Below are 24945 nucleotides of genomic sequence, written 5' to 3' on the forward strand. Positions count from 1 at the left end.
CCAGAGTCTTTTGTCACCAGCTCCAGCTGTGCAAATTCTCCTATCTTGTATGCGTTAGCCAGAAACAAAAACCAGTTCTACGTGGTATAAAGAGCTGGAAATGTCCATGTCAGAACAAGGATCAGCTTCTTCAAAATCCCAGGGTCTAAAAACTGCAGCTTCCAGTATGAGCTTGCAGAATAATCCTATCCTAAGAGGCTCTAGACTCCCTAATTGGAGTGGAATGTAGTGTCATTGAAAACAAGATTACAAAAGAGAATAGCTATGGTAGTGACTATGATAGAAGCATGAGCAACTGCCCACCTGCAGGGACTTTCCCAGTAATTCTATGGCCTCTGGGCTTTCTTCATTACTTCTGCTTTGTGCTTGGCTTACCATAGGACTCAGTTAAGGCCTGTCAACTTATCTGTTCTGACAAGCCTTAATTTTATGGATGTATGTGTCAAAACCATACTTTTTTCAAGAATTTTGTTAATGAGGAGTGGGAAGGATATGGGTAGCTTGATGTTCACTAGCTGGGGGTAGAGAGTACAGATAACTTGGTGACCCAGGCCCCAAGAAGTTTCGCCTACCTCAGTGAGACAGCCCTGCCTCAGGGGCTCATGCTGGTTGAAAAGAGCAAGAAAAACTCAACTCAGTCACTTTAGGCCATCCCTTCGGAGAGCAATAGCTCTATTGAGTCAGCCCTTTTCCACCACAAGACAGGAATCAAGGACAGGCAGGTCCCCATAGAAATATTATATTCTCCTTTGAGGACTGTGCTACATTTTAAGGCAAGTGTCATATGTACAAAACATCAGAGAGGGACAATGTTTATGAAAAATGTTACAGAATGACAGAAACATTTCAGACAATTGCAGCACAATTGTTCCCAGTCAGAACCCTTGGTCTACTGACATCTATGTGGACTGAGAAACAGGGAGACATGGCACCTTTTCCCTCTTCCAGCCACACTGAAGTACCCTTCTCTGGGCCACAGCACCACTTCCTTTAATACAGGCCACTGGTTGGGATACAAGAGTTTAACCAGCGGGTCTCATTGCCAGCTCTGAATTCCAAGCTTTGTAAAATTCATATTTAGAAATGGAAAAATCAGAATACTAAAGACATACTGCTTGTAGTTTAGTCCTCCTTTATCCAAACTTAAACTTGTTTGGATTAGAGGTGAAACTGCACACACATACTTACATGTATGTGAATATAAAACATTATTTTATGTATACATATATATACATGGAAGAAAAAAAGTTAGCAAAGTCTGAAAAATAGTCAGTGTCTATTTGCAGTTGGTATGCAACAATGTGATTGTCTACTCTTTAAGGTATTTGCTTAAGCTCTGGCCAGTGGTAGAAGGTCCTGTTAAGCTCCTGGCCCTCAGGCCTCACAGGATACTGGAATAGGATTTAGCTGGCTAGGAGAGCTGGGTCCTCCCACTGCCAGGTCAGCTCTGGGCCTTATGGCTCATCCTCACCCCTTTCAACTCAGGCACAGCCCATCTCCCCACATTTAAAAATGGTCTCTGCCCTCTTTATACTACCTTTACAATAACCATACTTTTTTTTTTTTTTAAATGGTCTCACCCATCGGCACACACATCCTAAAGGTGTTTCCCCTGTCTGTAGGGCCAGGTGACATACAACAGGGATAATAAGAAAATGAATGAGATGGTGCACTGTGGACTTTAATAGCCTATGTGGGCTGTGTGGCAAAAATAGTGCTTGGACCTGGGGGTCACAGCAAAGTCGGATACATAGAGATGTGATGGAAGGTAAGGAAGAGGGTGTATTGGATGCTATCAAATGGTTCATAAAGAATGAATGGCCCAATGAGTTCTGATTCATAAAGAGAACAGAGCCCCATTCAGGAAAGCTGCCCTTACTACAAGGCATCCTCCATGGACAAAGCCGCCACTTACATAAAGATAAGCACATAGCAAGCTGGGTGCCAGTAGCTCACATCTGTAACTCGAGCTACTTCGGAGGCTGAGATCAGGAGGGTGGAGGTTCATGGTCTAGCAGTTCTGCCAGGAGGGCCGAAAAGCTTGCAAGACCCCCCCGCCCTTTTCAACAGATAGCTAGTTGGACGCAGTGGTACATGCCTGTCATCCTAGCTATGACAAGAAGCCTACAGTAGTCAGATCCCAGGCCAGGCCAGCATTTGGAAAGAAAGCGAGACAACTCAAAAATAATCAGCACAAAAAAATAGGGCTGGAGGTGTAGCTCAAGTGGTAGAATACCTGTCTAGCCATGTGAAGCCCTGAATTCAAACCTCAGTACTGAATTTAAAAAAAAAAAAAAGAAGTGCATGGTAAGGTTGTCCTTTTCACAGATTTGCAGTTTGCCTCACCAGATCTCTCTGAGGTAGGTAAGAGGCAGGTGACATCGGCACAGGACTTGCTGCAGGTCATACAGTAAACGTTATCAACGGCCTCACCAAGTAAAATAGCAGATTTCAAGTTCTAAAGGCTTCCCCCCCCACACCCCCACTAGACTAACACTGGGCTGCCTGGTGCTGGAGGCATGTGGACCATTTCATTAATAAACTTCTTTTTTTTTTTTGGTCCAGTCGTGGGGACTGAACTCTGGGCCTGGACACTGTCCCTCAGCTTTTTCAGCTCAAGGCTAGCGCTCTACCACCTGAGCCACAGCACCACTTCCGGCTTTTTACTTTTTGCTTATGTGGGGCTGAGGAATCGAACCCAGGGCCTCATGTATGCAAGGCAAGCGCTCTACCACTGAGCCACCTTCCCAGCCCCATTAATAAACTTCTTAATGAAAGGAGTCCACATTGGTGGAAATCAGCTAAAGCTCAGGAGTCTGGGAATGGGGCACCATATTTAGTACATGGGTTCCTTTTGAAAGGGTTGTTTTTGTAATTTTGTTTTAGCATGTGTTTTAAGGATTATAATTATAATAGATTCATACACCCACATAGGTCATGTAACCTCATCATCTCTCCCCAGAAGATGTGGTCCTCTGGCCAAATCCTAGTGGTTGGACATAAAGGTGAAATGTTAGCAGAGTCCAGGGCCCAGAAGTAGACAAATACTCCAGGACTGGGAAGGGAATGAGGACAACAGTGTGTATCTTTCCCAAGTGAGCAATCCCCTCTGGACCTCAGAACTTAAATGGTTTACTTAATGCTCCTGACTGGTAGACCCAGCTGTGCTGATGCCAACCAGAGTATTTCTAAAGACATTGACAGCACTTCTGGTCCTCTAGAAGCCACAAACATTTAGCTGGAATACAATCCTTTAAATACCGGAGTCCCAGCTCAGCAAATTCCAGCCAAGGCTGAGAATTTGGTAATTTCTCCAATGACTACTTTTTGGGAGACAATAGGACAGGTGAATGAAAATCCCCAGGGTTTGCCCAGAAAGCACCTGATGCAGAGCTGCTGGGGCAATGGAGAATACATGTGTGTTTTCTCCATCTCTACCCACAGACTCCCACCAGCCCAGAATCCTTCCAAGTGGGCAGCTCAAGGAGGTATTTCCACACAGAGCCTTGGGGCATCCACAGCTATGCGTGGACATGGAAGAAGCCAAATGTCAGAGTGTCCTGGTCCTTGGTCACCAGTTCCCACTTGGGAGCCCAATGCCAGGGCTGAAAAGTCATCATTAAACTGGTGACTGGGCCACAGAATTGCTCAGGAGACGCAAAGTCCACGAAGGCTGTGCCCATGTCTAAGTGGGCTGGTTAACCGGGCCCTCGGCCCAGCTCCTTCACAGCACTGACTCTTTGGATTCCAGTTCTGGGGCACTGGCTCCAGGGCCAGTGGGGTTCTGGTGTGTCACCAGAGGCGACGTCTCCTCCTCAGCCTTGCAATTGGGGATGGCTTCTACCTTCACTTCTCTCAGCTCCTGCTCGCCCTTCTTCATTGCCTTCTGATTCAGGTGGTGGAGGATGCCGGCTCCCAGGGCATCCCCCTCTACATTCACCACGGTGGTGGTCCTGTCCCTGGCAGGGAAAGAAAGCGGTAGGTGTCATTTTCAAGGCCATCAGGAAAAGAGCTGGGAGGAGCAAGGCTTTGTCTCAGGCGATGGCCATGGGGAAGTTGTGACTGGAGGGATTTTGTTTCCTGGAAGGCATGTCACTAAGAGACTTGCCCTAAACTGATTTTCTTTGAACAATCTTTTACTCTCATAAAACTATATAAAAGTGGTGCACACGAGAATCCAATGTATAACCTACAAAATTAAGAAGACTGAGGGAAAAAATGGGTAGGGGAGGGATGCGTGAGGAAAAAGGGTGGCAGTGATCAAGATAAATTGCATGCATAATTTTTTTGTGAAATGGCAACTCCTTTGTACAACCACTTAAAGATTTAAAAAAGTAGAAGCCTGGTGCCAGTGGGTCATGCCTGTAATCCTAGCTACTCAGGAGGCTGAGATCTGAGGATCATAGTTTGAAGCCAGCCCAGGCAGGAAAGTCTATGAGACTTTTACCTCCAGTTAACCACCAGAGAGCAAAAAGTAGAGACGTGGCACTACCCTTGAGCAGAAAAAGCTAAGGGATAGCTCTCAGGTCCAGAGTTCAAGCTCCAGTATGGGTCACATATGAGCATGTGTGCATACATATATATGCATATGCACACACACTAGACCTTTGTTGATAGAAAATTTGAAGGAAGAAGATACAAGCTAATGCATATTCCACAACTCTGAGAGTTCTTTGTGGCATTTCTCTATGCCAGTGAACATCATCATATCATATTGTTTGTAACTGGAGAAGAAAGTAGATGTGGTTTGGCATCCAGCTCTCTTCCCCTTGGCATTCTCATTTTGGCCATGCTTCACTCCATGACACTAATCTCCCATGCATTCATTCTATGGCTCTGGAAAAGCATCACCTCACAGAAAGCCTTTCCTGGTCTTTCCAGAAGCTTTCTTGCTGCAAGTTAGCCCAATGGCCACTCCTGTCCCTAGAGCTTGGAGATAGTACTGTGCCTTTTTTTTTTCTGGGCCTGAGTGCTGTCCCTGAGCCTTTGTTCTCAAGGCTACTTACTCTTCTACCATGTAAGCCACAACTCCACATCTGGTGTTTTGTGGTTAATTGGGTATAGAGTTTCATGGATTTTCCTGCCCTGGACTGCCTTTGAACTGTGATCCTCAGATCTCAGCCTCCTCATAGGTTGAGCCACTGGTACCCAGCTGTACTGTACCTTTTAAAAGAAAAGGGAGATAATGAACTCTTCCTCGAGGATGCCAGAGGGCTGAAGCCATTGCAGTGAGACTGGAGGCTCTGGGTAGCCGCGGGGACCCTATTTCCCTCCCAGCTAAGCACTCCACACACAAGGGACATGAGGGGTAGGAAAGACATAAGCATATAATACAGCTGTGATCCAGTCCAAGCTGCCAGCTTACGGACAGAGTTCCCTCTGATAAGGTGTCTGGACAATAGGAGCCTCTATGGGATACTTCACCCTTATTTCTCTAAGGGTCCCTTAGGATTCGGAGTAGTCCCTTTGGATACAGGTCCACCCATTGCAACAATGAGATGTACAAGACGTTATGTCGATAAACAAACTTTACCCCTTTAAGCCATTCTTAACCCAAAAGCCCAGTGCCAGACACTTTGGTTCAGGTTCTCTCCTGTCTGGTTGTGACTAGCCCCACAGGAATGCCTTCTTTGCTAAGTAGTTATTGAATGCTCTCCTCTCTGTCCAGGATCTGGGCCCTGGGCCCAGCAGAACACAACACAGAAGAGTTCACATTATATAGCTGCTGCATAGAAAAACTAGGACTTGAGTCCAGGTGCTGTGTTCCAGGGCTTATCTTGTACCTATATGTTCTGCTGTGTGAACATCACTACTTCAGGTGGTCTTCACTATATATGGGTGTTATTTATACCTGCAAATGTATCACAAGACTCAAGGAATCAGCATCCAGAAACTCTTCTGCACCATCCCAGGAGGCCTGGAGCTGTTGGTCTGGATCACCTCTTTGCCTAACTTTGCTTCTCCTGAGCTTGAGGCCCAGTCATTCCCATTAGCAGGGCTCATTCTCTCCTTGTCCGGAAATCATCCTTCAGACATAGCCAGGGTAGGGACAACCACTTTCAAGTGATCACTGCTCTGATTACTTAGGATTCCGTGCAGCCAACAATCATAGGCCTTTCACCCCTGCGTCTAGGATGAGGGCCTTGACCCTGGCAAGTTTTCAGTAACAGTACCTCATCATCACTCATGAATGTTCACAGACACTTGACCTCCATATTGCTTAATGTTTCCTGTCTACAAATCTGGCCCTGCCAGCTCAGTCTAGGCTCCTTCACAAGGCAGAGGTGTTTTAAGTTTGTCCTCATGCCCCAGGCTTAGCAGAGTGTCAGGCACCTAAGGAACTCAATAAGACTTTCTTTCTCAGTGTCCTCAGAACTTTCTACTCACACAATCCAGTCCACAGCAAGGATCAGAGAGAGGTCATGAGTGGGCAGCCCGATGGCCTCCAGGATAATGGCGATAGTGAGGACCCCTCCAGCTGGCACACCTGCTGCTCCAACGCTGGATGCCGTGGCCGTCACGCTAGGGGATGGCAAAGCAATGTCAGGCACTCTCACAGAGCACAACTGGGGCAGAGGGAGCACAGAGACATGCAGCCAGGCTTAGAAATGAAAACTACTCTGCCATCGATTCTAGGGGCTCAGGAGACAGACTGTACCCTCCCACATACAGTCATCCCACCAGATCCTCAGATTCAACCAACGATGGGTAAAAAATATTTTAAAAATGTGTCTTCACTGAACATGTACAGACTTTCCCCTCTTGTCTTTGTGCCCTAAGAATGCAGTGTCACAACTATTTACATATCATTTAACTATAGTAGGTGTTACAGATAATCTAGAGAGGATTTAGAGGACGTGGGAAAATGTGAGTAGCTTATATGCAAATGTATAAGGGACTTCAGAATGGGAGGACAGGGAGCTCCTGGAATCAATGTCCCCAAGATAAGAAAGGATGATGGTAATGAATGCACACTGTTTGCATTTACAAATGAGACCCAGAATTGTGGTGAGATTGGTTTTTCAAAGGAAATCACAAGCCAGGTGCAGTAATCCAAGCCACTCAGATTCTGAGATTGGGAGAGCAGAGTTAACCAATACACTGGGCAGGGTAGTTTGCTCCTGTTATCTCAGCTATGCAAGAAGTATAAACAGGAGTATCCCACATCTGGACATCTTAAGACAAAAAAAAAGCAAGACCCTATTTAAAAACGAAAACAAGCAAGAAAGGAAGGGAGGAACCTCAGGTTTCGAGCCAGGCCTAAAGATGAGGGAAAGAATGCCAAGCTTACAGAATTGTGAAAATCTGTCCTGCATTCAGCTCAAAGTTGTTGAGCTGGGCGATGAACACTGCAGCCACACACTGGAAAATGGCTGCTCCATCCATGTTCACAGTGGCCCCAATGGGGAGAATGAACCTGCTGATCCTCTTGTCCACACCATTGTTTTCTTCAATGCACTTTATCATAGAAGGCAGGGTTGCTGAACTAGAAATGGAAAAATAAAACACCATCAACCCTCAGAGTAGCCTCTTCTCAGACTCTGGGACTGAGGGGTTAGCAGCATTTGAGTTCCTATTTTTCCTTGAAATATGGGGAAACCCAGAATTGTTTCAAAGTTTCTAGTGTAACAGGAGGCTTTATGAATTCCCAAATTATTCACAATTTGACTTTCTGGATTTAGATGTTGTTGATTTACCTGTTCTAAATTTCTCAAGATCCAATGTAGCCTCAGGGCAAAATGCTCCCCAACTAAAGCCTGGTAGTGCACCTGCCACTAGGCTGCCTGGTTCTATACCGATGTGGCTCAGAGCAGCCAAGGCCACCCCAAGCCCACTCACCTGGAGCAGGTAGCAAATGCTGTCGCAAATGGTGTGAGGAGGCCCACGAGGAATTTGAATGGGTTTTTGCGTGTGAAAGCAAAATAAATTAGTGGCAGAATAATTCCTCCATGAATAATGTGGCCCAATATGGATGCGAAGATGTATTTCCCAAGGCTGGTCACTAACACGACAATGTCCTTCATTTCCACAATCTTGCTTCCAACCAGGAACATAATGCCCACAGGGACATACCTAGGGTAGAAGCACAAGGTACTACTGGTCAGGACGGTGAGGAGAGGCTGGGAGATGGATACCGGCCCTTCCTGACACAGAATACAAGGACTTTCAATTAGGCCATCACCTCACTCTAGGATAATCCTGAGCGCAGAGAAGGACTGGGGTCAAACATCCCCATTTTATCAGTCATGAGACTGAGTGAAACAAAGTACTAAGGGTACTACTTCCCTTGGACACATGGGTTGTTTTTGTTTGTTGGTTGGTTAGTTTGAGGCAGGGTCTTTCTATGTAGCCCATCTTCCTGCTCCACCCTCCTGAATGGTGGGATTATAGGCATGTACCAGAACACCTAACGCTACCAGTGTATCCGATGATAGATTCTACCATGCACAGGAGCTCCCAGAAAGGCAAGGGACCCAAGATCAAAAGCTCTGAGACTTGTGAACTGGACTTTCAGTTCTGCTCAGCCTTGTTTTGGGAACTTAGAAACAGGAAAGACTAACATCTATTTCACAGAATTGTGATACAAAGCTGGGACTTGTGTGAAGTTTTACATTCTTTGTGGTTTAGAAAACATGATCCCGTGGGAAAAAGTCATTAACAAAGACTCTCTGGGAGCACTGCTAGAATGTGAAGATTTTTTTTAAAGGCAGAAGAGGAAGGAATGACTTACGGGAGCTACAGAGAACAAAAGTCAGTTGTGCAGAATTTAATGTCAACTCAGGAAAAAGTTTATAAATTTCAAGGGGGTACAACAGAGTAAATAGTATGAAATCTTTCTCACATCTGTTCCCCAAGCTCTCAGAGGAGAAAGCCAATGTCACTGGCTTCTTAAGGATTCTTCCTGGACATCTTCTAAGTGGTATTATTAATTTCAAATCTCATCACCATACATAAAAATACATTCTCTCTTCAAAACTTAAAACATTATAAACACGACCAAATTCCTCTTTGGACATCAACTACTCCTCTGCTTACATCTACTTATACTTTTTAAGCATTTATGTATGTAGAATGCATTTTAATTCTATGTTTGTGGCGGGGGGTGGGAGGGGGGAGTGGGGGGTAGATGAGAAGGGAGGGTAAGGGGAAACAAAGGATGAGGCAACAATTCTTGATAAGAAATGTACTTATTACCTTGCCCATGTAATTGTAACCCCTCTGTATGGTATTTTCACACACACACCAAAAAAATCTACGTTTGTTTCTCACCCTGATCACACCTTTGAGATCTTTTCCTATCAGTGCCTAGAAATCTACACCATTCCTATGGTGAAATGTACATAACATTGAACACTTCAGTCACTTAGGTATTCAGTTCACTGCTAAATGGCCTGCATCACTTCCTTTCTCCAGAACCACCTCCTTTCTTTTCTCTTTCTTTTGTGCCTCATAACTGGGGCTTGAATTTGGAGCTGGGGTGCTGTTTCTTAGCTTTTTCACTGAACGCAGGCACTGTATCACTTTGAGCCACAGCTCCACTTCTGGCTTTTTGGTGGTTAGAGATAGAGTCTTATAGTCTTTCCTACCTGAGTTGGCTTCACACTGCAATTGTCAGATCTCAGCATCCTGAGTAGTAAAGATTACAGGTGTGAGCCATTGGCTTCAGAACATTTTTATCACCTAGAAACTCTACCTATTAACTAGAACTCTTGCCCTAATTTTCTCTTTTATCAGCTTGTGCTTTATAACTACTGTCGACTTTCTGTTTATCTACAAATTTGACTGTTCTAGATATGCAAAAGTAGAATCATATATTATCCCTTTTGTGATGGTTTATTTCACTTAGTATGATGTCTTTGGGGTTCATCCACATGTAAGAATTTCACTCTTTTTTAAGGCTCAATAATACTCCACTTTATATATTCCATATACCTTTTAGCCATCCATCCACTGATGAACTTTTGGGTTGTTTCTATCCTTACCTTATTACTTAAAAATATTTCTTCAGAATGAATAACCTGTAGAATACTGTAGGTTGTTTTGCTATTGTTGTGTTAATGGTGTCATTTAAATTGATTCCAGCTACTTATCATTATAAACACCATTGCAAACATATCCCTCTGTGTCCACATACCTATGTCCTCGGACAGGGGATACCAAGAAGTGCAGGGAGGGGGGAGGCAGGGGTGTGTGCACACTTTAATTTTAGTGGGTACTGCTGACTCAGAGTGGCTGCTCCAGTTCTCATCCCCACCTGTGGTGTAGAGGAACAGAGTCCTCCTGTACCAGTTCACCAGGGACGATTTGACCCCAGGGAACTCCCGCAGGTACCTTGAGAACAGCTTTGGCTGTTACATCATAACTATGGCGGCCTGCTGCTAGTGGTGTCTAGGTGGAGGCCAGGATGCTACCCCTTCCCCACACACAACAGCCCTTCACAATAAAGAATGGTCAGCCCAAAATGTCAAAAGCACTTTTCCTTACCCTTATCAGTACCTGGTAAAAACCCAATGCTCATTCCTCTGATTTCTAGTGAGGTTGGGCAGTTCTTAATATGCTTACTGCTTACTCAAGTCTCTTCTTCTATGAATTGCCTACTCATATACCTTTTCCATTTTCCAAATTTTCCATTATTCATATACATTTTCCATTTTTCCATATTTGGTCTTTTTTAGTGAGTTCAGTGAATAGTCAGGTGTGCTAATTTTTTTTTTTAAAGACAAAATCTTGCTATGTAGCCCAGGCTGATCTCAAACTCATGATCGTCCTGCATCCACATTCTGAGATCTTTGGTTTCAATGTGTGTATTTGGAGGAAAAAAAGAGCTACTATTATTGAAAATTCTCCCAAACCTGGTTGAGGTTCTTTAAATGTGAAGGCATTTAAAACTCCAATTTTAGGCAGAATGTGTTGGCACATATCTATAATCCCAGCACTTTGGAGGTAGTGGTGGTGGATTCTTCTGAGTTCAAGATCATCTACATAGTGAGCCCCTGTCTCAAAAACCACTCACCCACCCAACAAAACCCTCTAATTCTGTGTCCTGTGTACTTTCTGGACAGTGATCTCCCATCGCAGTCAGATATCTGCCTCCCTGTTGATGTAACTAACCAGGACATCAGATTGAACACTAAATTGATTTTGGGATTGAAAACAGATGCTCTAACCAGGGAGTACTACTTTCTTGCATAAAGCTTATTTTATTGTAAAGTTGATGAACAGAGGGATTACAGTTGCATAAGTAAGTTAGTGAGTTCACTATTTTTTTGGGGGGGGGTGGCAGTCGTGGGGCTTGAACTCTGGGCTTGGGAGCAGTCCCTCAGCTCTTCAGCTCAAGGTGAGTGCTCTACCGCTTGAGCCACAGCACCATTTCCAGTTTTCTAGTGGTTTATTGGAGATAAGAGTCTCACGGACTTCCCTGCCCGGGCTGGTTTTGAACTGTGATCCTCAGATCTCAGCCTCCTGAGTAGCTAGGATTACAGGCGTAGGTACATTATTTATTTATTTTTTGCCAGTCATGGGGCCTGAGCTCTGGGCCTGGGCGCTGTCCCTCAGCTCTTCAGCTCAAGGCTAGCACTCTACCACTTGAGCCACAGCACCACTTCCAGCTCTTTCTGCTTATGTGGTGCTGAGGAATAGAACCCAGGGCCTCATGCCTGCAAGGCAAGCACTCTACCACTGAGCCACCTTCCCAGCCCAGCGGTTACATTATTTTTAAGTGTTACTGCCTCCCTCATTTTCTCCCTCTCCTGTCTCCCAACTCTCCTCCCCCCAAGATGTAAAGTTCATTTTAAACAGTGTCTAGTGAGTTTCACCCTTCGTCCCACCATTTCTGTGGTTACCCTTCCCTTCCCTAAATACAAGACAAAGGGTACAGAAATAAAAAGTGATAACAGAGAATAAACAAAAGGAAAAAAAGAAAAAGAACTGCAAATAGCACACTTAAAAAACCCCTCTTATTTCCATTTCTTGGAGTTTATTTCAATAAGCATCATTTTATATGGTCATATGTACCCCACTCCTAGGCATTTACCCAAATGACCACAAACAAGTCCACACTAAAGCTACCGGCACAACCATATTCATTGCAGTATTACCATAGCGAAGATATGGAATGGATCAAAAAAATGTGGAATATATACACAATGGAATTCTATGTTTCCATCAGAAAAAATGGCATTGCCCCATTTGTAAGGAAATGGAGACTTGGAAAAAGTTATATTAGGAAAGTAAGCCAGACCCAAAGAAACATACTCTGCATGGTCTCCCTCATTTGTAATAAGGTTTTCTTTAATCCACACTTTGGGAGGATTTTATACTGAAAAAAAAAAAAACAAACTAAAAAAAGAACTTTCTATCTGATGAAATAGCTTTCTCCTCTTCAAAAATACCAGTTCTTAGCCCAGCTCATCAACAGTCCTGTAAAGTGGCATGTTTACAGTACAAGAATGAAGCTCTGGAATATCAGATTGAGCAAGAGGAATGCCATGAGGAAAGTGTCCATTTGGCCTCTCACTTAGTTTCAAATTTTTAACATCAATCCAGCTGGCACTCAATGCCATTGGAAAGAACAAAGTTCTGGGATCTTCAAGGGTTGACAGTGAGCAAATACTCTGTGCATGAAAACATCAGCTAATTCTTAATAACAAATGGTTATCAGCTAAAAGCCACAGAGGTCTGGTATGGGTGAAATACCATGCAAAGCTTACACAGGATGAGCACTGGAATTGCTCTGAGGGAACTGGTCACATTTTTACCTTTTTTTCTTTGCCAGCAATTAATCTAGTGGTTTATATTGAGCAATCATCTTTTCACTGCTATTGTACAAAGGAACATTAAGGAAATCAAAGACATCACAAGTTATTCCTTCTGGCTGGGTGGAGATGGGTTGTCCTTGATGTTGTGAAATGATATAGTGAGGGACCGCCAATCATTTTAGGATACATGAACCTTAGTTTATGCAGCCAATAGCACAAGGAATTCATTGCTTTATAAAATGATCTGGACAGCCCATATAATATGTGCTGGCAGTGGGTCAATGTGGATGCCAAGGAGGGCTGGAAACTGTTGTATCTAATTCTCTGAGGTCCAAGACAAGAGAAGACATGCCTCCACCTCCATCACCTCCTCTACTGAGACTGGTGCCAATAACATCCAGAACACTGGGCCAGGTGGATCCTACCCCAGGTAACCTAGAATGGCAGACAGGTCCTTTCCAGGACGTCAGGGGAAATGTGAGGGAAAGGAGGCAGCAGGGAGACAGACACTCACCACATGATCCACGACACCAGCACCATTGTTGCCTCATTGAAGGAATTGAAGAAACGGATGAGCTCTTCTCCCTCAGAGCCTAGCTTTTTTAGGGCCACCCCAAGCATCAGGGCAAAAAGGACCAATCCTAAAATGTTCATCCCTTCAATCTCAGTGCTGATGGGTACCTGAAAAGGAAACGGATTCAGCATAGTAAAGCAGAAAGTAGTTTGCCATTGATCCAAGTTCTAGTTCCTTTAGGTTCTCCATCTATAAGAGAAAGTGAGTTGGACTCAGTAGCTCTCAACAGGTTGGTTTTAAAGTAGACCTTTTCCTTTAGGGTTTGAGCTCCTTTGTCCTGGGGTGAGAGGTACATGTGTGAGCTGGGGAGAGGGCAGAAGTACCTCTTCACTCTGGTGACAGACCTACCATACAGCCTGGGCTGGAAAATCCCTGAGGATCTCTTGTCCCTTTCAGCCCTATCATTAAGGCTGGGGCCTGGCCTGGTGTCTGGTAAATGGGCACTCAAAATTAGTACATACATGCTGTCTAGGGACTTTGCTAGTTTCCAAACTAACTGGAGACTTCCAAGCAAAAGGTACAATGAACATGAATTATACCAAGGACTTAGAATTCAAATACACGGTAAATACTAGTTCCTTTTTCATTTTTCTTTTAGCTTTTATTATGAGAAATTTCAAATCCAATAGAAAAGCTGAAATACAGGATGGTGATGTACCAACTACACAGCTTTTGTTTCTATTGATATAGAAATTATCAGTCTTACCTACATTACTTATAGAGGAAGAATATTTGGAGCCTGACTCCCACTACTTCTAGCTACATGAGGTAAGGTAAGTTTCTTAATCTCTCTGCCTCAGTTCCCCATTTATTAAATGGGAATAAAAAAAGTAGCTAACAAATATTTGTTATGATGACTGAGTGCACTTATACATTAAGTACTCAGACTATCCCTGGAAAATGAAAAATAACAAAAGAATTAGCTGCTATTTTTTTATGGATATTGGGTTAGAATTCAGTCTATGCTTGCTTTATCTGGAGTTTGTTCTTCTCTAACGTTATGATAAACCTATAGACAATAAGACTTCTGAACAGCACTATTTTCTCCCAAGACTTGGTCTATTAAAGCTGTAGGGGTTAATTAACTATGGAGACATTAGACTGGATTTTAATGCTTCCTCTACTGCTAGCTTTTAAGGAAGGTCACTAGTAAAAGTCAACAGGATTCTATGGGGTGTATGACTAACACACAGGTTTGTCCACTAACATTTTATTTTGTCAGTAGTGCAGTTTGAATTCAGGACCTTGAGCTTGCTCAGCTTGCTTGCTCACAGCTGGTACTCTATCACTTGAGTTATACCTCCAACCCAGCTTTTTTCTGCTATTTTAGAGATGGAGTCTTATGGACTTTTTTTGCCCAGTCTATTTTTGAACCACAGTCTCCTCATGAATAGTTAAGATTATGGGCATGAGCCATCAGCATCTACTTTTTACATGTTTGTTTTTTCCTCTTGATCTATGTTCTGTGTCCTAACTGGAATTGACAGTTAAGAATCGATGCAATCAGAAAACTTATGTACTGAGCAAAAGTTAGTATTAGAAGTCTGCAATTCTAAGGTATGGTGTTTAAGATTAGGCTTTTCCAGAAAAGGAAATGACTTTCTGACTTGAGGCAATACTAGTAATTTCTCCAATGAAAATATTCCTTTCTGTAGAGAAAGCTGGTGGCAGGTGGGCTTAGAACAAGGTGTGCTGCACTGCAGTACACTTAGAACCTTGACATTGACCATAAGCTAAGAGAGCTACAACCAGAGCTGCGTCTTAAGCTGTGCTTTGTATGCATATTCTGTTCCCAATACCTATACCACTCATTCCCTTCATTAGGAGTTCTGCAAGAGCAGAACTTTGCCTTATATATAGTGGCTGCCAAATAAATCAGTTTACTGAATTAATGATTGAATGAAAGCCTAGGTAGGAGTTGTGCACCTACAGCAAGTTATTACTTGGGATCAAAGTAAGCTTGGAAGAGAGCCATGGGGCAGGGGCCTTTCCATGTGTCCTAGGGCCTCTGGGCTCCACTTCTCACTCCATCCCCGGGACAAGGATTACTCCTGCTATGTCTTTATGTAATCTTATAGCCTGAAAGCAGTGAGGATGCACTGCTCCTCCTGCAGCTGGTCTTCTTGCAGTCCTAGCTAAGTTTACAGCGAGGACAAGGGGATAGCAGCATTGCAGTGGGGGAATCAAGGCAGCTTGGAGAAGTCATGATGCCAAACTCCAAAGGTATTGCAGGGATAAGCTGTGTTCCAGCATTTCTGTAGCATTGCTCTTGGCTTTGAATGGTCATGATCATCCTCAGAAGACCGTCAGCTAGAATCATTTACAATGGGGATAGTAAGTCCCACCAGAGCAGGCTGTCCCAGAGTTCAAATGACATTTCAAAGGAGAGTGTTGACTTTATTTTACACATAAATAGCTTGTTAATGCAATGTTTTCATATACATTGCATGTTCCAAGAATATCAAATTGATGTTAAACACAAGAAAAGAAACATCTATTTTTGTTGTGAACTTCATTGTATGTGATTTGCCATTTTAGAAAATGTATCACCAAGACAAAGTGCTAATAGCCAAGTCCAAAGGGCCTGTGTACACTCTACAAAGCCTAATGTCAACCTGGAGTCATAGCAGGGATGGTCAGGGTGATTCTATGTACAGATTCAAAACTGGCTACTTAGCATGCAATTCAAAATCCCCCAAAAGGGGAAAATGCCAACATTTATTTTATATTTTTAGAGACAGTCTTGCTATATTGCCCAGGTTGACCTGAATCCTTACACTCTAATGATTCTTGTGCCTCAGCCTCCCACATAGCTGGAATTATAGGTATACAATACTATGTCCAGCTCAATCTCACTGATTTGAAATAAAAATTTATTCGTTTCAAGTCTATACAAATACCTGAAAACTTGGTATTGCTTTTAATATAATTGTGCATTTACATAGTAAAATATGGATTGTTTTATTATTTATTACTTTGATTTTTAAAAAGTTATCTGTGTATGGGGTGAATTGTAACACCTATTAGTTATATTCTAGGACAGTAGAAAAGATATTAGAAAATATTTTAAATATTCTCTGAAGATTTGGTGGCTGTGGTGGCTGTATTGGCATTTGGCCATAGTGACAAACAACTACAGAAGCAAATCTAATTCACAGGCTTAGAATAGTCCATTCAAACTATGAAGGTGTTGACTCTACTAAGAAAAGATTTATCACATATGTCCCTTACATAAGGAACATTGTACACTTTATACACTATTTCTTCACAAGAGACTTTATAAAGAACTTTACCTTCTCACGGGTCACATTTCCAAAGTTGTTGGTGCGGTTCACCACGTAATAATCAGTTGCATACTGTGATAAAGAAAAAAAAATAACCCAGGTTAATGCCCAAGTGAAAAACAACCAGGGAAACTGAGGCACATGTGACCCTGTTGCTGTTCTGGCACTGTTCCCAGGGAGTGTCCTGGGCATGCCTCACTAGCTTGGCTTGATGAGAGCCTCTGAGAACTGCATAAAAATTCCACCAAGACCAAGCCATCATGTACTTCGAGAGGACTTTGGGTTATTTAGGGACCCAATAAAATAGAGAAAATTCCCATCTGGTGCTTGGGCAATGGTTTGGAGAAGACATGCTGATAATATGATTTCTCTCAATAGCTGATATTTCAACTTACTTGGCAATATTTCTATAATGTCAAAGTTCACTTTTTAATGTGAACTTTTTCACTTTACTTCCATTCATTTCTTTATGCCTCACTTCATTCCAAATTTGTTTGAGCATGATTGCTCTTTAACATCTGTTTCTAATCTGGCTAAAGCCTCCACTCTCCACAGCAAGAGCAAGAGGGCATGAAGACATCTCCCCAGGCTTGATCCTACAGTTAGGGTGACTCCAAATACCTCTACGAGGTGCCCACAGTTATTTCCTGTGGCAGTCCACACTACTGGTGGAATCTTTTCACTCCTACTAAGGAAATGTGGGCCTGTGGAAAGAGGCCACTTGGAGATAGAGACCAGAACCTGCCGTGCATCTGCCTTGGATGAGCTCTGGCTTCTCTCTGTTTTGATTTACCAGGGTTTCAGAAATGCAGAAGACTTCTGTGTCCACATACAGATTAAAAAAGGAGAGGTTGGGGCTGGGAAGTTGGCTCAGTGGTAGAATGCTTGCCTTGCATGCCTGAGGCCCTGGGTTCCATTCCTCAGCACCACATAAGCAAAAAGAAAAAAGCTGGAAGTGCTGCTGTGGCTCAAGTGATAGAGCATTGGGCTTGAGCTGAAGAACTGAGGGACAGTGCCCAGGCCCAGAGGTCAGGCCCCACGACTGAAACCCCCCCCCCCCAAAAAAAGGAGAGGTTGTAAGTAGAAACAGAAAAGACTTTGCTTATGAAAAGCAATCAGGTTAGACCACTTTATCTGGCCCATTCTATCCCTTCCCTTTGTGAGAATGGCCACAGGTTGTTCTTTGGTGCATTGTTAACAGGGAAAACTAAAAGCAACCTGAATGCCCACCAACAGAGGACAGATGGGAGGGAAATGATGTTATCCATTTAGATTGGCACGTTCTACAGCCATTAACATTATGTTGAAGGATTTTTACCTCTCTGGGAAAATGTTCATAACATACTGCCTTTAAAACAGTAGTTGGGGTACATATTAACAATATGTATGGCAGACTTTTGATTTTTAAAACATGTAAGAGAAAACAGCTAAGAATGCACACAAAATGTTGATAAGGGGTATCTCTAGAGAATGACTATAGGTGAGTCTTTAGAACACTTTAGAAAGTTTTGGGTTTTTTGTTTTTGTTTTTTGGTCTTGTTTTTATTTTATCCCAGGTGTTCATCTATAGAAATCTGTGCCAAGGTTATCAAGTTTGGTTAACAATTTGATCTTCCCTATTCTATCTTATGTAACTATAGCAGTAATTTATATATTCTCCCTCCCCCCATTAAAGTTTCATATATTTGGCAAAGTATAATGCCTTACCGTGCGGAAAGCTGCGACCACAAGATTGGAGGGAAACAGATTTCTGTAGGAAAACAAAATCTTTCATCAGTACTCTTAAAACCCAGTTTACCAATATTTTGCTTTGCTATGCCTAACTCCATGTGATATCTCCTACTTCCCAGCAGACACTTCGGTCCTTGCTTGACCTAAGTACTCAAAATGTACCTCAACTGCTCCTCTTAATCAGCATTTTTTTTATTGTGAAAATACCGTACAGAGAGGTTACAATTACACGAGCAAGGTACTGAGTACATTTCTTACCAAGCATTGTTGCCTCCTCCTTTGTTTCCCTTTACTATCCCTTCCCATTCCCCCCACCCCCAGCGCCAAAGTTGTAAAGTTTGTTTTTCAACATAACATCTTGTACGTCTCATTGTTGCAATGAGTCCACCTGTATCCCTATTTAAACAATTTGTTTTTTTCACTTCCCCTCCCCAAATTATACCAACATCAAATACAGTGAAAACAGGGGTTATACCGTGGGGGAGGGACATACAAAGCAGCAAAGAAATCATCTTATAAATATGTTAGAAACAATAGCAAGAAAGAAAAAACATTTGAGTCCTTATGTTGGGGTTCATTTTGTCTAACATCAACTTATCTGACCGTTTCTGCTTGTCTCAGACATATACTAGTTATTGCAAATAAGGGAAATCATGGGACCTGTTTCTTTGGGCCTGGCTTACTTCACTTAATATAATTTTTTCCAAGTCTTTCCATTTCCTAACAAATGGGGCAATGTCATTCTTTCTGATGGAGGCATAGAATTCCATTGTGTATATATACATGTTTTTGTTGATCAGCTTTTTGAGTGCATCATTTTTATACTCTTCTCCCAATGCTTCTCTTTTTTCTTCATAAAGATTTAATTGCCCCCGCCCCCCCAATCCCCACAGGGAGGCTGCCCGGCCTAACCCTCAGAAGGCTGAGCGGGCACCTCAGGCCTGCAGCCCCAGCCAGCACCTGTGGTGAAGAAAGCAGTATCAGAGATCAAAAAAAAAAAAAAAGTTTTAACTGGGTCCAGCCAAACTTAGTAACTGCCTTGTTTTCCTTTAATCACTTCCAGGTTAAACTTGGAATTCAAGTTTATTGTGGTGCTAGGGATTCAACTCAGGGCCCCAAGCTACTACTTCTGCCCAAACAAGAGTTACTATTGCAATAATTGAGAGCCACTTCTGGAATTAGAGGAAGAGTAGGGGAGAGGGGAAGAGACAGGTCTGAGACATTTGTCTCCACAAGTACAGCAAAGTCCTGTACGGTGAATTTTCTCAAAGTCTTTATGGTCCCAATGTCCTGCATGACATGTCTTAAAGACCTTATTTATAGTTACCTGAACTTGAACTAACTCCAACATAAGTGTGTGTGTGTGTGTACTGGTCCTGGGGCTTATACTCAGGGCCTGGGCGCTGTCCCTGAGCTTCTTTGCTCAAGGCTAGCACTCTACCACTTGAGCCACAACTCCACTTCCAACTTTTTAGTAGTTAACAGGTGATAAGAGTCTCACAGACTTTCATGCCTACGCTGGCTTCAAACTACAATCCTTATATCTCAGCCTCCTGAATGGCTAGGATGACAAGTGTGAACCACCAGTCCCCAGCTTTGGGACTTTTTTTGGGGAAGAGGGGATTACAATTTGAACTTGCACTGACTTTTCCAGGAATGCCATTTCAATGTAAATTATGGGATGATGATTTGCTTTGTTCAGAAAGTTCCCAAGGGGCTGGGAAGGTGGCTCAGTGGTAGAGTGCTTGTCTCGCATGCATGAGGCCCTGGGTTCGATTCCTCAATACCACATAAGCAGAAAAAACTATAAGTGGTACTGTGGCTCAAGGGGTAGAGTGCTAGCCTTGAGCTGAAGAGCTGAGGGACAGTGCCCAGGGCCAGAGTTCAGGCCCCACAACCGACAAAAAAAAAAGAAAAGAAAAGAAAAGAAAAAGTTTCTAAGAATTGTTCATCTTTCTAGAAAATCATACCGTTAGTACTTACCACCACACCTCCTTCCCAAGCATCAGTATATTATAGCTAACTCATTGGCAGGTGTGTGTGTGTGTGTGTGTGTGTGTGTGTGTGTGTGTGTGTGTGTGTGTGTGTGTGTGTGTGTGTGTGTGTGTGTGTGTGTGTGTGTGTGTGTGTGTGTGTGTGTGTGTGTGCGCGCGTACGCACGCACGCGCACACATGTGTGAGTGCATATGGCGTATGTGGGTGTAGGGGTTGTGGTACTGGAATAGAACTCAGAGCCTCACATATGTGAGGCAAACACTTTCCAACTAAGCTACATCCTCAACCCTCATTTATTCATTCACTCACTCACACACTCATTCTTTTGTTTAGAGGCAGAGGCCTCTGTCTCTGTCTCTTAAGTGCTAGGATTATAGGCATGTGTCACCATGTCCAGCTATCAGTGATTATAGATTTAAGATTTAAGGCCAAGAATCCAGGGCTGGAAAGTAGCTCAGTGGCAAAGTGCTTGCTTAGCAAGTGCAATATCCTGGGTTTGATTCCCAGTACCAAAAAAGAAAAGACAAAAAAACCCCAACAAAACAAAAACCAACTAGAATCCAATTTCTTTGTTTTAATTTAGAGCACTTAAAAATTGAAGCATGCTTCATTAGAATTATTTTCTTTGGTCTTTTATATTAGTTATGCCCTTCTGATGCATTGAACTTATATATGTAGGTAAATTCTATTTATGGATTCATTTTAGAATGGATTTTATAAAGGACTTGTTATAAAGGAGGGCAATAGAATTGAGTGAATCCAAAATCTATTCATGCCAAGTTTTTTGTTCTTTCTTTAGGTCAGGAGCTATGTAGGAAGACAGTCTTTATATACGAGTTGTATTCTAACTAACAGTCCATTTGTTCTATATACCTCCTATAAGAACTCTGGAAGAGCAAACAACTCAGGACTGTCTTTTATGTATTGTGCTAGACCTGTCCTTAGATTCTTCTGTGGCTGGACTGCTCATTTAGCAGGCAACTATGTGTAGCATATTGGGTTTCAGATGTAGGTAGGTATGGTTGTAATTTAATGGCAGATAGAATCTAAAATGACTTCCTATTTTCACTTACTTGTGTGATACTTTCCTTGAATGCTGGTAGGCCTTCTGACTTGTTTCTAACAAATAGAATGCACTAACGATGAAAAGATGTTCTTTCCATGACTCTACCTTCTAGTAGACTCTCCCAATTGTCTTCTGGACTTGCATACTTTAGTGAAGCAAGCCGCTATTGGAAAAGCCCATATATCAAGAATTGCAGGTAGCCTCCAGCCCTAAACCAACTTGCAACCAAGGTTCCCAGTCCAAACTTCAAAGAACTGACTTCTGTCAACAATCACATGATCGCTAAAATGAATCTTCCCCAGTACAATTTTCAGATGAGACCCTAGCCCTGGCTGACCCCTTGATTGAAACTCCGTAAGAGACTTCAGAGCAGAATACCAAAACTCCTGACTACAGACAACTCTAAGATAAATGAATGGTGGACTATAAACTACAACCTTTGTAGGAATTTGTTATACAGCAGTAGATTGCTAACAAACCAGCCACTAGGACTGAGGAGATGCACAAACACTTCATTAGCATTCAGGGTGCTCTCTAGGATAGCCAGAATTTAAAGACTAAAATACAGCATTGCCTGAGATTACTGGTCTTGGGCACCTGAATTGCTTTTTAACATATGCTAACATATGTTGACAAGAATAGCAGCAAATACAAGCCTGCATGTAAGCAGAAAACAGTGTTAAATTGTGTAAAAATCATGATCAGAAATTTGATTATCATCATGGGTAAATTTGCTTCTAAAAAAAAAAGGTAGCATCTTGCATTGTCTAGGCTTTGGTAGAGAGGTAAGTAGTAACAGACATTTGCCTATTATTTCCATTGCAAAGCAACCTTCTTGCCCATCTCAATCTTTTGGGCTAGGTTTAGAATCTCATTTCTATTTGCCAGAGCTGTCAGAAGCAGAAAGAGCCCCATGCCAAAGTTTCCCTGTTCTACACCAACACTTGTCAACTCTCAGTATTGCCAGTCCCATCTGGCCACACGGTTTTCTCTGTGAGGACAGGAAAGGTCAAGAAATAGCCAAGTTAGAAAACCCCTACCTTCCTCAAGGGGAATGATTTTCTCATCAATACCTCATACTCATCAGGGATTAGCTGCTTCCTTGATGCATGCATGTACAGGCTTTCTCACTATTTGGAAATGTATTCTCTTCTAAAGAACACAACACTCTTTAAATCTTTGGGTCCATCCTGGTCTCTTTATCACTAATCTGATACCATCTCACACAGAATAGCCCTAACCCCAGATCTCTCTTCAGATCATCTATAAGCTCCAATGAAAACAGGGGTACAGGCAATACTGCAAGAGAAAGGGTAACTCCTACCAGAAAAAATTAAGCTCCTAAAACACAATGATTTTGGCAGTTCCTGATCAAGTTAAACATACATGTTTCATATGAACTAGCATCTCCACCCAAGAAAAATGAAAGTGTCCTGAAAAGAGAGCTCTAGGCAGAATAGCCCCTAACCCAAATGTCTATAGATGATTAACTAAGCAAGCATTTATCTATGAAAGTTTTATGTGATAAATCGGATTGTGATGATTCTATATAACAGAATACTACTTGTTAAGAAAAAGGAACCATTTACTGATATACACAGTGACATGGATCACCTAAACATCACTGTGCTGAGCAAAAGAAGCCAAAGAAAACTGAAACTCTAGAAAATGTAATTGACAGTGATAAAAAGCATACCATCACCTGATACTGCTGTGGAGGGATGGGTAGAGAAAGCAATGTTCAGTGGTTGTGGTCTTATGAGTTGAGTTGCCCATTTCTCGAACTGACTGAACTATACCTAATGCGTATGCTTCTTATTGAATATTCATTAATCAAAACTGCTTTAAAAAAAGAAGCTGGGTGTGTGGTGGTTCATGCTTCTAATCCTAGCTATCTGAGAGTTTGAGCTTAGGAAGATCACAGTTCCAGGGCAGCCCTGGGATAAACATGAGACGCCCATCTCAGTCAATAGCCCAGAGGTACATCATGGTCCAAATCAGCCTAGGCACATACTCAAAACCCTATTCAGAAAATAGCAAAAGCAGAAAAGCTGGAGCAGTAAAGCACCTGCTAGAATTCAAGGCCAGAAGGTCAACCCCTAGTACATATGAGGAAAAGAAAAAAAAATTACAACACAATTTTCACTCCCCAGAAAGGTGTGCTAGCTAGCTTTCACTATGCCAGTGTTCAGAGGGTTCAGTACATCATGATGAAGGCATGGCAGAATAGTTCACATCTTGGTAGATAGGGGCAAGATACAGTCCCCCCTCAAAAAAATATGCCTTTAGTGTGCAGAACCCACTGTACTGAATTCTACTTCATCTAGGGGGCAATAAGCTATTGCTCAGGTACTCCCAAAGCATCTCTAACTCTCCTTTGGCTTTCCAACACAGATACAGTAAAAAAAGCCTGGCTTACCCTTACTCCAGGATCAGCTGCCGGGAAGGTAAGAAGTGCTGTTACCCAGAGTTCTGTCTTTGAGCACATTTCCCAACTGCTCACACTTACACAGAAACTTGGTGGGCTTTCAAAAGGAAAATTAAGCTGGGAGGGATACTAGAGGCAATTCCTCATTTAGTGTAGGAGATCCCAAGGCACAGGGTTATTGACATTGGTCCATCCATCTTCATCTAGCTCAATCTGGTTCAACAGAAAGGTACTTGCATTATAGTGGTAGCCATGTGGCTATGTAGAAGCTGAAATGAGGCAGGTGCCACCGAGGAAAGGAATCTTTAACTTCATTTACATTTAATAATTAAATTTAAACAGCCACATATGGCTTGTCTGTATTCCCACTGGACACACATATGTGTAGTTGTGAGATTCAGTCTGAAAATCAGGACCAAGTGGCCTTCACAGACTCACCTTTGTTAATCCTTCAGTCTCCTTAAGGTGTTTTCCTTTTCTTTTGGCTAGCACTGTGGCTTGAACTCAGGGACTTGCACTCCTCCTCAGCTTTTCCACTCATGGCTGGCATTCTCCCACTTGAGCTTAACCTCTACTTCCAGCTTTTCGCTCGCTGTCTACTCAGGCTAGCTCCAAAGTGTGATTCTCAGACCTCAGCCTTCTGAGTAGATAGGATTATAGGTGAGAGCCACGGGTGCTGGACTCATTAGTGTGGTTTAAACCTGAGAGTTCTTCAATTTATTCATGTTTGAAAATATCTCTTCTTTTTGCTGCTTAGTCCTGGGAAGTTTACTTGAATTATGTCACATATGCATTAGACCAAAATGTCTCACATATGAGTAGTCCATAAAATCAATTTGTTAGCTTTCCTTTTCCCCAAGGATGGAGATCATACCCAGGGCTTTTACTACCTCTGAGCTATATCTCGAGCCACAGTTTATTGGCTGTAACAGTATTTTATAGAAGACCAAACATATTAGGCAGAATGAAAAATAATACTTTATGGTGAAACTTGTTTTACTTCGTATACGTAAGGGTGAGGCGTATATGTGTGTAGATCTATACTGAATAACCTATTTCTTATTGCGAGTCAAAGTAAAAGTCATGTGAAAATGTCAAGACTATATTCC

General features: G+C 42.5%; 1 protein-coding gene across 3 annotated transcripts in view; it reads right to left on the reverse strand.

Moving 5' to 3' along the window:
* Window positions 1-670: 670 nt before the first annotated feature.
* Slc1a4 (solute carrier family 1 member 4) overlaps window positions 671-24945 on the reverse strand; it is a 31524-nt gene continuing 7249 nt past the window's right edge. For all 3 annotated transcript variants that reach the window (XM_070004514.1, XM_070004515.1, XM_070004517.1), the window contains exons 3-9: window positions 18324-18366; window positions 16626-16688; window positions 13273-13439; window positions 7840-8073; window positions 7292-7486; window positions 6388-6522; window positions 671-3959 (exon numbers count right to left, since the gene is read on the reverse strand). In XM_070004514.1, the coding sequence (XP_069860615.1) occupies window positions 3725-3959; window positions 6388-6522; window positions 7292-7486; window positions 7840-8073; window positions 13273-13439; window positions 16626-16688; window positions 18324-18366 (1072 nt within the window). In that variant the 3' untranslated portion in view covers window positions 671-3724. The remainder of the gene's footprint in view (window positions 3960-6387; window positions 6523-7291; window positions 7487-7839; window positions 8074-13272; window positions 13440-16625; window positions 16689-18323; window positions 18367-24945) is intronic.

This window comes from Dipodomys merriami, unplaced genomic scaffold (assembly GCF_024711535.1).
Source record: "Dipodomys merriami isolate MVZ:Mamm:240054 unplaced genomic scaffold, mDipMer1.0.p SCAF_63, whole genome shotgun sequence".
NCBI classification, from domain to species: domain Eukaryota; kingdom Metazoa; phylum Chordata; class Mammalia; order Rodentia; family Heteromyidae; genus Dipodomys; species Dipodomys merriami.